Source organism: Entelurus aequoreus, linkage group LG27 (genome assembly GCF_033978785.1).
Source record: "Entelurus aequoreus isolate RoL-2023_Sb linkage group LG27, RoL_Eaeq_v1.1, whole genome shotgun sequence".
Taxonomy (NCBI): domain Eukaryota; kingdom Metazoa; phylum Chordata; class Actinopteri; order Syngnathiformes; family Syngnathidae; genus Entelurus; species Entelurus aequoreus.
This window is the reverse complement of record NC_084757.1, coordinates 13,238,932-13,251,399: the sequence shown is the minus strand read 5'-3', so window position 1 is coordinate 13,251,399 and position 12,468 is coordinate 13,238,932. Positions and strand designations below refer to the sequence as shown.

General features: G+C 38.8%; 2 protein-coding genes across 4 annotated transcripts in view; one reads left to right on the top strand and one right to left on the bottom strand.

Annotated features, from left to right (window-relative positions):
• LOC133644331 (biogenesis of lysosome-related organelles complex-1 subunit 2-like) overlaps window positions 1-12,468 on the top strand; it is a 95,407-nt gene that overhangs the window by 12,778 nt on the left and 70,161 nt on the right. For 2 of the 3 annotated variants that reach the window (XM_062038729.1, XM_062038728.1), the window contains exon 4: window positions 1-4,213. This exon is cut by the window's left edge and continues 293 nt beyond it. The exons of the other annotated variant lie outside the window; for it this stretch is intronic. In XM_062038729.1, the coding sequence (XP_061894713.1) occupies window positions 1-10 (10 nt within the window). In that variant the 3' untranslated portion in view covers window positions 11-4,213. Of the gene's footprint in view, window positions 4,214-12,468 lie in introns of those variants that run through there. 3 annotated transcript variants of the gene reach the window in all.
• The window catches only part of LOC133644330 (nucleotide sugar transporter SLC35D2-like), a 48,892-nt gene continuing 44,051 nt past the window's right edge, over window positions 7,628-12,468 (bottom strand). The window contains exon 12 of the mRNA XM_062038727.1: window positions 7,628-12,411. Coding sequence (XP_061894711.1) covers window positions 12,315-12,411 — 97 coding nt within the window. The 3' untranslated portion in view covers window positions 7,628-12,314. The remainder of the gene's footprint in view (window positions 12,412-12,468) is intronic.

Sequence of the window (12,468 nt, the reverse complement as noted above, 5' to 3'; positions counted from 1 at the left end):
GGCGCTGTGACGCAGACTCTTTCTTTTTTTTTATCAGGAGTAAGTTATCTATTTGATACGTCTTTCTTCCTCTGTGCCTCACAATCCATGAGCTGGATTTTACCCCTTTGCCAAAATCAACTCGACAGGCTTGCTCAGGCCTGTTGCTCCTGTTTGGGTACAAGCCCCGCCCACACGGCAGGTTGCTTATTTCCCTCGGGCTAACTCGCTGCACCTGTCACTGAGCTAATGCTTGGTTTTTCTCAGTAATCCGTTCCAAAAACTCAGGTGAGCTATTTTTCCTAAAAGGTGCACAATAAATATCAAGACAGAAGTTATAACGTCCTGCTGATGACATTAAAAATAAATAGCTTTGATAATAGATAATTTTTTTTAAATGAGGTTAGAGTACCCGCACTGTGCTGTCAGTGGGTCAGGGTGAACAAATCAAGCGCTCCTTTTCACCTGTAAACAAACACTGTGGGATTTCAAATGGTCTGCAAATGTTAAAGTACCAATGATTGTCACACACACACACTAGGTGTGGCGAAATCATCCTCTGCATTTGACCCATCACCCTTGTTCAGGGGGTGAGGGGAGCAGTGAGCAGCAGCGGTGGCCGCGCCCGGGAATCATTTTTGGTGATTTAACCCCCAATTCCAACCCTTGATGCCGAGCGCCAAGCAGGGAGGTAACGGCTCCCGTTTTTATAGTCTTTATGTCCCGCGGAGAGGGGGAAAAAATGATCACGCATCAACACATCGAACCTTATCAGCCACCTGAAATGCCAGCATGGCTACCACAGTGTTGTGAAAGGCTAAGAAGACGCCAAGCAGAAGCTAACTACAGTTAAAGCGCCATTAAAACCATATAAATACAATTAAGTTATCGGTCTGAGAAGTTATCTGTATCGTGTCGGTCCGTTTGATACCCGTCCAAAAAAAATTAATAAATCAGAAATGACGTAATATACTAGCTCGTAGGTCAGGAGCCAAAGAAGCCTGTTTTTAAAATCGTTGTATTATCGCTTGAATGCCAAAGAATATATTGTGACGTATAGATGATCACAAAAGGCAGTGTTGCATATTTCCAAGTGCACCTTTTTTTATGAAAGCGCTAACACTCGCAACTTTGTTTGGCCCCATTAGTGACTCGAGTCACCAGGTGCCTTGTAAAAATGTTCAACCAAGACGACATATGAAAACCAGAGGAAAATTTTGCTGTAAAAAACACGAATCATCCAAAAATATGATAATAATGTAATATAATAAATGAATGACTTTTGCAATTGTGGCATTACTCCTCTGCAACCAGCAGGGGCGCTGCGGTGAAACACGGGAAGGCGAGCTCCGATCTATGCACGGCTCATCCAGGTTAACATCGTCTTCATTTGAAGCGTTTCAAACGCGTTTTCTCAAAATGGCGTACGACCGCAACATGTCTGATGGTACGCAGCTGCCATGTTTTGGTGCTGACTTTGTGGGCAGGTGAGGTTGCAATTGACACTTTTTAACTGGAGTCCTTTTTATGCAAGTATTATTGGAGCTCAATTATTTGCAAATGTGTATCTCAACCTGAGTGTGTGTGTGTGTGTATGTTCTTGTATTTCTACCCTTTTGAGACATCAACAAGGAAAAGTCGCTTCCATATGAGGAGGTGTGAACAAGTGATGACATAAATCATGGTCCCAATGACATTGCATCTAATAGAGAATGTCTCATTAGCACCCCTGCTGGTGACATCTATCTAAATGAGGGTGGTCCCAAAAAGGAGGGATTTTTCAAACTGACTGTGTGTCGCTTTTAAAAGTGCTCCCCCTCTGGCCAACATATGAAATAACAAGTGCGCGTAAACATTTGAAATGCGCCCCCTCTGGCCGACATATGAAAAAACAAGTGTGCGTAAAAATTTGAAATGCGCCCCCTCTGGCTGACATATAAAATAACAAGTGTGTGTAAAAATTTGAAATGTTCCCCCTCTGGCCAACATATGAAATAACAAGTGTGCGTAAAAATTTGAAATGCTCCCCCTCTGGCCGACATATGAAATGACAAATGTGTGTAAAAATTTGAAATGTTCCCCCTCTGGCCAACATATGAAATAACAAGTGTGCGTAAAAATTTGAAATGCTCCCCCTCTGGCCGACATATGAAATAACAAGTGTGTGTAAAAATTTGAAATGCTCCCCCTTTGGCCGATATATGAAATAACAAGTGTGTGTAAAAATTTGACATGCTCCCCCTCTGGCCAACATATGAAATAACAAGTGTGTGTAAAATTTTTAAATGCGCCCCCCTGGCCGACATATGAAATAACAAGTGTGTGTAAAAATTTGAAATGCTCCCCCTCTGGCCAACATATGAAATAACAAGTGTGTGTAAAAATTAGAAATGCTCCCCCTCTGGCCGACATATGAAATAACAAGTGTGTCAAAATTAGAAATGCTCCCCCTCTGGCCGATATGAAATAAGTGTGTGTAAGAAATTTAAATGCTCCCCCTCTGGCCAACATATGAAACAACAAGTGTGTGTAAGAAATTTAAATGCTCCCCCTCTGGCCAACATATGAAATAACAAGTGTGTGTGTAAGAAATTTAAATGCTCCCCCTCTGGCCAACATATGAAATAACAAGTGTGTGTAAGAAATTTAAATGCTCCCCCTCTGGCCAACATATGAAATAACAAGTGTGTGTAAAAATTAGAAATGCTCCCCCTCTGGCCGACATGAAATAATAAGTGTGTGTAAGAAATTTAAATGCTCCCCCTCTGGCCAACATATGAAATAACAAGTGTGTGTAAGAAATTTAAATGCTCCCCCTCTGGCCAACATATGAAATAACAAGTGTGTGTAAGAAATTTAAATGCTCCCCCTCTGGCCAAGTTATGAAATAACAGGTGCGTGTAAAAATTTGAAATGCGCTCCCTCTGGCCGACATATGAAATAACAAGTGTGTGTAAGAAATTGAAATGCTCCCCCTCTGACCAACATATGAAATAACAAGTGTGTGTAAAATTTTTAAATGCGCCCCCTTTGGCCGACATATGAAATAACAAGTGTGTGTAAAAATTTGAAATGCTCACCCTCTGGCCAACATATGAAAAAACAAGTGTGCGTAAAAATGTGAAATGCGCCCCCTCTGGCCGACATATGAAATAACAAGTGTGTGGAAGAAATGTAAATGCGCCCCCTTTGGCCAAAATTAATACAATAAAATGTATATAGAGACATAATGTAATAACGAAGTAAATAATGATTAAAAAGCAGTTACAAAGAAAACATTCGGGGGTAAAAAATTAAATGCTTTATTTTTTATATATTTGCATAGTATGTTTATATTATTAATGTTGTAAATACAAATCTTTATATATCTAGAAAGGGTGGTCCTAAAGAGGTAGGCATTTTTCAGAGGTCTCAAGAAGGTAACAAATACAAGAATGTGTGTCTGTGTGTTAAGTTGTCTGTCAGTATCATGATTTGTCTGTGTGTAAAACATATCTGTCCGTATTTCGATTGGGGTGTGCTAAAATATTTTTTTTTTTGCATATTTAGATGTGTGTGTGATGTGTGTGAAGCAGGAACTCTCTGTCGGCTGTTTTTTTACACGCAACTTTTCTGCGGTTTAGGGATGTTCTTGTCTGTGCAGCGATCTGATGATTTGTCTGTTCCTCCGCTTGCCCTTCCTTGTACTCACCACTAGTTGGCGCCTCGCAGCCACTCACACTCACACTCCCATTGAACTTGAAGCCAAGAAAAATGGAGGTTTCATCTCTTGCTGTACATAAAAGTTCTCGTTTTAGCAGTAACTTATCAGAAGTATTTGTGCATTCCAATAAGTGATGATGTAGTGACATTAAGGCTGAAATACTCACGTTTAAGAAGACAGCCCACATGGTTCCTGCTTCACACACACATCTAAGTACACACACACCATTTGTTTTGTACACACAAACTCATATACGAACAGACAACTTAACACACACACACACAGATTGCTATACAGACACTCATTAGTACACATACATGCTATACAGATACACATTAGTACACACAAACATTGCTTTACAGACACACATTAGTACACACATTGCTATACAGACATATTAGTACACAGATATACAGACACATTAGTACACACATATTGCTATACAGACATATTAGTACACACAGATTGATACACAGACACACATTAGTACACACATATTGCTATACAGACATATTAGTACACAGATTGATACACAGACACACATTAGTACACACATATTGCTATACAGACATTAGTACACAGATTGATACACAGACACACATTAGTACACTTATATTGCTATACAGACATTAGTACACAGATTGATACACAGACACACATTAGTACACACATATTGCTATACAGACATTAGTACACAGATTGATACACAGACACACATTAGTACACACATATTGCTATACAGACATATTAGTACACAGATTGATACACAGACACACATTAGTACACACATATTGCTATACAGACATTAGTACACAGATTGATACACAGACACACATTAGTACACACATATTGCTATACAGACATTAGTACACAGATTGATACACAGACACACATTAGTACACACATATTGCTATACAGACATATTAGTACACAGATTGATACACAGACACACATTAGTACACACATATTGCTATACAGACATTAGTACACAGATTGATACAGAGACACACATTAGTACACACATATTGCTATACAGACATTAGTACACAGATTGATACACAGACACACATTAGTACACTTATATTGCTATACAGACATTAGTACACAGATTGATACACAGACACACATTAGTACACACATATTGCTATACAGACATTAGTACACAGATTGATACACAGACACACATTAGTACACACATATTGCTATACAGACATATTAGTACACAGATTGATACACAGACACACATTAGTACACACATATTGCTATACAGACATTAGTACACAGATTGATACACAGACACACATTAGTACACACATATTGCTATACAGACATATTAGTACACAGATTGATACACAGACACACATTAGTACACACATATTGCTATACAGACATTAGTACACAGATTGATACACAGACACACATTAGTACACACATATTGCTATACAGACATTAGTACACAGATTGATACACAGACACACATTAGTACACGCATATTGCTATACAGACATATTAGTACACAGATTGATACACAGACACACATTAGTACACACATATTGCTATACAGACATTAGTACACAGATTGATACACAGACACACATTAGTACACACATATTGCTATACAGACATATTAGTACACAGATTGATACACAGACACACATTAGTACACTTATATTGCTATACAGACATAAGTACACAGATTGATACACAGACACACATTAGTACACTTATATTGCTATACAGATATTAGTACACAGATTGATACACAGACACACATTAGTACACACATATTGCTATACAGACATTAGTACACAGATTGATACACAGACACACATTAGTACACACATATTGCTATACAGACATTAGTACACAGATTGATACACAGACACACATTAGTACACACATATTGCTATACAGACATTAGTACACAGATTGATACACAGACACATTAGTACACACATATTGCTATACAGACATATTAGTACACATTGATACACAGACACACATTAGTACACACATATTGCTATACAGACATTAGTACACAGATTGATACACAGACACACGTTAGTACACATATATTGCTATACAGACATTAGTACACAGATTGATACACAGACACACATTAGTACACACATATTGCTATACAGACAGTACACAGATTGATACACAGACACACATTAGTACACATATATTGCTATACAGACACACAGTACACAGATTGATACACAGACACACATTAGTACACACAGATTGATACACAGACACACATTAGTACAGATTGATACACAAACACACATGAGTCAACACCTTTGCTATACAGACACACATTAGTACACACACACAGATTGCTATACAGATACACATTATTACACACACAGATTGATACACAAACACATTAGTACACACAGATTGCTATACAGACATATTAGTACACACAGATTGATACACAGACACACATTAGTACACACATATTGCTATACAGACAGTACACAAATTGCTACACAGACACACATTAGTACACATATATTGCTATACAGACACACAGTACACAGATTGATACACCGACACACATTAGTACACACAGATTGATACACAGACACACATTAGTACAGATTGATACACAAACACACATTAGTACACACATATTGCTATACAGACATTAGTACACAGATTGATACACAGACACACATTAGTACACACACAGATTGCTATACAGACACACAGTACACACACAGATTGCTCTACAGACACACATTAGTACACACACACACACACACACAGATTGCTATACAAATACACATTAGTACACACACACAGATTGCTATACATACACACGTTAGTACACACACACAGATTGCTATACAGACACACGTTAGTACACACTTACACACAGATTGCTATACAGATACACATTAGTACACACACAGGTTGCGATACAGACACACATTAGTACACACACAGATTGCTATACAGACACACATTAGTACACGCTTACACACAGATTGCTATACAGATACACATTAGTACACACACACAGGTTGCGATACAGACACACATTAGTACACACACAGATTGCTATACAGACACACGTTAGTACACATTTACACACAGATTGCTATACAGATACACATTAGTACACACACACAGGTTGCGATACAGTCACACATTAGTACACACACAGATTGCTATACAGACACACGTTAGTACACTTACACACAGATTGCTATACAGATACACATTAGTACACACACACACACAGGTTGCGATACAGACACACAGATTAATATACAGACAGACACACATTAGTACACACACACAGATTGCGACACAGACACACATTAGTACAGACACAGATTAATATACAGACAGACACACATTAGTACACACACAGATTGCGATACAGACACATTAGTACAGACAGATTAATATACAGACAGACACACATTAGTACACACACACAGATTGCGATACAGACACACATTAGTACAGACACAGATTAATATACAGACAGACACACATTAGTACACACACAGATTGCGATACAGACACATTAGTACAGACAGATTAATATACAGACAGACACACATTAGTACACACACACAGATTGAGATACACATTTGCAAGTAAATTTGCTCCAATAACACTTCCATACTCCATGCTGCCTCCTCAAGGTGTGTGTGGGACAATGATGATAAACCAAACAATGCAATATTAGATCAATGTATGTATGTATGTATTTATGTATGGAAATGTTTGTGGTTTTTAACTTTTCTTTGGGTGTGGAAAATAAGCTGATTGCCTTAAAGTGCAGTACTTTCAATGATCAGTAACAACTCAGGAAACGAACAAAAGAGCTCGAACTACAACTTGCCATTAAGCCAGTTCTTTGTCGGCATGCAAAGAATCATTTGATTTGATTTTTAAAAGCAATTCTTTATTTGGTCTCACTTGTATTTGTGTTGCTTGTCTATTTAAAAACACACAATATTGTGATCATTGTAAACATGATGGAAACATTAAAAGAAAAAGTAGCACAACTTGTTCTTTTTCATCTTTTTTTTTTTATTATTAGAAATATGTGCTCGTCACATTTCTAATCCTTCACTGGCGTGTCACACCTTTACACGGAACTCCAATCAACTTGGACAAAAAGTTGTACAACTTGTACCAGAATATTAGAAATGTGAATAATAAAAAATAAATAAAAGGTGAGTGAGGCAGGCCGCTCAGAAAAAAAGTACCATGACTGCATGGAGGGCCCACACACACTCACACACACACACAACTATTTGTACCGTTTACCCAAGTTAAAGCCGTGTTTGACTGTGCAAACACAAAGTAACAGACTAGTAAAGAGGACATTGAAGGCATCACATGTTAAGGCTGGAAAACACTCTCACGCCGTCTTGCTTGCAGTTCACTTCTACAACACTAAGGGGCAGCAGAGGACGGAGGGAACTTGCAACATTATTGTGTGACGTGACTGAAAAGCAAGTCAAGTGTTGATGAGTAACTGATGTCCAGAGTTGGGAACATAAGGAGGCAGACTTTGTGTGTTGGAATTCAACCTGCAGCAATAAACGTTAAAAAGAGTGTCGTGCGATTAAGGCCAAAATAATGACGATTATTGTTTCAATATTCAAGTCGTGGTTATTCATTATGTTGGGGGCTTGAAGGTGACGTCATTTGTAATTAAACAGTCTTCAGAGGGCCACTTTATATATACACATGTTTAATTACCTTGTTACATAACTTGCAAAGGCAACCGTTTTTGATGATTTACGATGAGCCTAATTAAAATTATATTGCGGCCTACATAAAGTTATGTGTCAGGCCACATTAGAATGATGTAGCGAGGCACATTTAAATGCTGTGGCAGACCACAATTAAAAATAATTGCTGGTCACATAAATTACTTAACAGACCACATTAGATTTATGTTGCATGCCACAATTAAATGAAGGGACGGGCCACTATAAATGATGTAGCGGGGCACAATCAAATGGAGTGGCTGGCCACGATAAAATTATTTGGCTGGTCGTATTAAAAATATGTGGCTAGTGACATAATTATGTAGCATGCCACGACTAAATGAAGGGACGGGCCACTATAAAATTATATGGTGGCCTACATACAATTATGTGTCGGGCCACATTAGAATGGCGTGAGTGGCCACACTAAAATTTGGCTGGTCACATAAAAGACTTAGCATGCCACAATAAAATTAAGGGACGGGCCACTATAAAATGATATTGCGGTCTACATAAAAATATGTGTCAGGCCACAGAATGATTTAGCAGGGCACATTTAAATGGTGTGGAGGGCCACTTTAAAAATATGTGGCTGGCCACATAAATGACTTAACAGACCACATAAAATGATGCGGCGGACCACATTGGAATTATTTAGCATGCCACTATAAAATTAAGGGACGGGCCAGAATAAAATGATATCACGGTCTACAAAAAAATTTGTGTCGGGCCACGTTAGGATGATTTAGCGGGCCACTATAAAATGATATTGTGGCCTACATACATTTATGTGTCGGGCCACATTAGAATGGCGAGAGTGGCCACCCTAAAATAATTTGGCTGGTTACATTAAAAATATGTGGCTGGTCACATAAATGACTTAGCATGCCACAATAAAATTAAGGGACGGGCCACAATAAAATGATATTGCGGTCTACATAAAAACATGTGTCAGGCCACATTAGAATGATTTAGCAGGGCACATTTAAATGGTGTGGAGGGCCACTTTAAAAATATGTGGCTGGTCACATAAATGACTTAACAGACCACATAAAATGATGTGGCTTATTATTTAGCATGCCACTATAAAATTAAGGGACGGTCCACTATAAAATGATATCACGGTCTACATAAAAATTTGTGTCGGGCCACATTAGGATGATTTAGCGGGCCAATATAAAATGATATGGTGGCCTACTTACAATTATGTGTCGGGCCACATTAGAATGGCGTGAGTGGCCACACTAAAATTATTTGGCTGGTAACATTAAAAATATGTGGCTGGTCACATAAATGACTTAGCATGCCACGATAAAATTAAGGGACGGGCCACTATAAAATGATATCGCGGTCTACATAAAAATATGTGTCAGGCCACTTTAGAATGATTTAGCAGGGCACATTTAAATGGTGTGGAGGGCCACTTTAAAAATATGTGGCTGGTCACATAAATGACTTAGCATGCCACAATAAAATTAAGGGACGGGCCACTATAAAATGATATTGCGGTCTACATAAAAATATGTGTCAGGCCACATTAGAATGATTTAGCAGGGCACATTTAAATGGTGTGGAGGGCCACTTTAAAAATATGTGGCTGGTCACATAAATGACTTAACAGACCACATAAAATGATGCGGCGGACCACATTGGAATTATTTAGCATGCTACTATAAAATTAAGGGACGGGCCACTATAAAATGATATCACGGTCTACAAAAAAATTTGTGTCGGCCCACGTTAGGATGATTTAGCGGGCCACTATAAAATGATATGGTGGCCTACATACAATTATGTGTCGGGCCACATTAGAATGGCGTGAGTGGCCACACTAAAATTAATTGGCTGGTAACATTAAAAATATGTGGCTGGTCACATAAATGACTTAGCATGCCACAATAAAATTAAGGGACGGGCCACTATAAAATGATATTGCGGTCTACATAAAAATATGTGTCAGGCCACATTAGAATGATTTAGCAGGGCACATTTAAATGGTGTGGAGGGCCACTTTAAAAATATGTGGCTGGCCACATAAATGACTTAACAGACCACATAAAATGATGCGGCGGACCACATTGGAATTATTTAGCATGCCACTCTAAAATTAAGGGACGGGCCACTATAAAATGATATCACGGTCTACAAAAGAATTTGTGTCGGGCCACGTTAGGATGATTTAGCGGACCACATAAAATGATGTGGCGGACCACATTAGAGTTATGTAGCATGCTACTATCAAATGAAGGGACGGAACACTATAAAATTATATGGCGGCCTACATAAAATGATGTGTCGGGCCACATTTGAATGATGTAGCCGTGCACATTTAAATGGTGTGGCTGGCCACAATAAAATGATTTGGCTGGTCACATTAAAATATGTGGCTGGTCACATAAATGACTTAGCGGGCCACATAAAATGATGTGGCGGGCCACATTAGAATTATGTAGCATGCCACAATAAAATTAAGAGACGGGCCACATAAAATGATATGGCGGCCTACATAAAATGATGTGTCAGGCCACATTAGAATGATGTAGTGGGGCACACATTAAATGGTGTGGCTGGCCACAATAAAATTATATGGCTGGTCACATTGAAATATGTGGCTGGTCACATAAATGACTTAACAGACCACATAAAATGATGCGGCGGACCACATTGGAATTATGTAGCATGCCATTATAAAATTAAGGGACTGGCCACTATTAAATGATATTGAGGCCTGCATAAAACTATGTGTCGGGCCACATTAGAATGATATAGCGGGACACATTAAAATGGTGTGGCTGGTCACATAAATGACTTAGTAAAATGATGTGGCAGGTTACATAATTCTAATGTAGCAACAACAGTCACTTTAAAATTAAGGGGCGGGCCCTCATAAAGACGATATGGCGGTCTACATAAAAAGACACGGCGGGCCACCTTAATCTAAAGACTTAGTGGCCACATGCGTGGACAGCACTTTTTAGCTCTTATTTCCAAAATTGTGTACACTACTGAATTGGGGTCTTATGGCCGCTTATGTGGACACTTATACTGCCATCTGGTGGTGTCAGAAGAGTATAGCATACAATGGAATTTGGAAAAATAAGAATTAGCATGTCACTAAACATGAAGTACACGTTTGTGTACTTATGGACTAAGTACATCATATCAAAAGATGATTCTTAGTTTTTATTCTAATTAGGGTCCAATAAGCCCAAATAGCAAAGAGAAATAAATAAAAAAAAGCATGTAAACAAACAGCTTGGACCTTAAGAGGTTAAATGACGTCGTGGGCTAGATTTGGCTTCTGTGCCTTGAGTGGGCTAAGTAACTGTTATCCATATATTGTAGACTCATATTTAGTTCATTATCGGAGCATGTTCTCGTGACACATCAGCTGTTTTCTTCTGGTTTGGAGGCTTTTTGACGCCGCCTTAACAACAGCCACAGTTCAGGAGTGTGAAATAATAAATACACTAATATTGGCATTTAGTGTCAGGACCTAACCTGACCTGGATTCATACGCAGGCGCATGAGTCCTAATGGGGAGCAGGTTTTTCCAGAACACCATGAAAGGGTAGCTCCGAATTCTTTTTCGGCGCCTGTTGGTGCCGGCGGCGAGAGAGTATTTGTCAGCCTTGTACATTCTTGTAAACAGCTAGAAGATCTTCAACATTCCGCAGAAACCTCATAAATATTCATCCCTTTTTCAACACTGACCATATTAAAATACAGATGTCAAGAAAAATAGCATCTCTTTCAAAGAAAACAATCTCGTAACCATGGCAGCAAACACGACAACTATCGGTCACCTTTGCTTGGAGTCATAAATACAAAATAAAAGACTTTAGCTGTACATTGTCATACAAAAAGTAAAAGAGAAACCAGTGTCATACGACCACCTTGCCCTTGATTTCGCTTTCGCTGGCCTTGTTGGGCTGCTCCTCTCGCAGACTGATGTAGGAGTACACCAAGCTGGCCACGATGCTGCACACACACACACACACTAAGTTGTCCCACAAGCACAAAGGTAATAAATGTGTC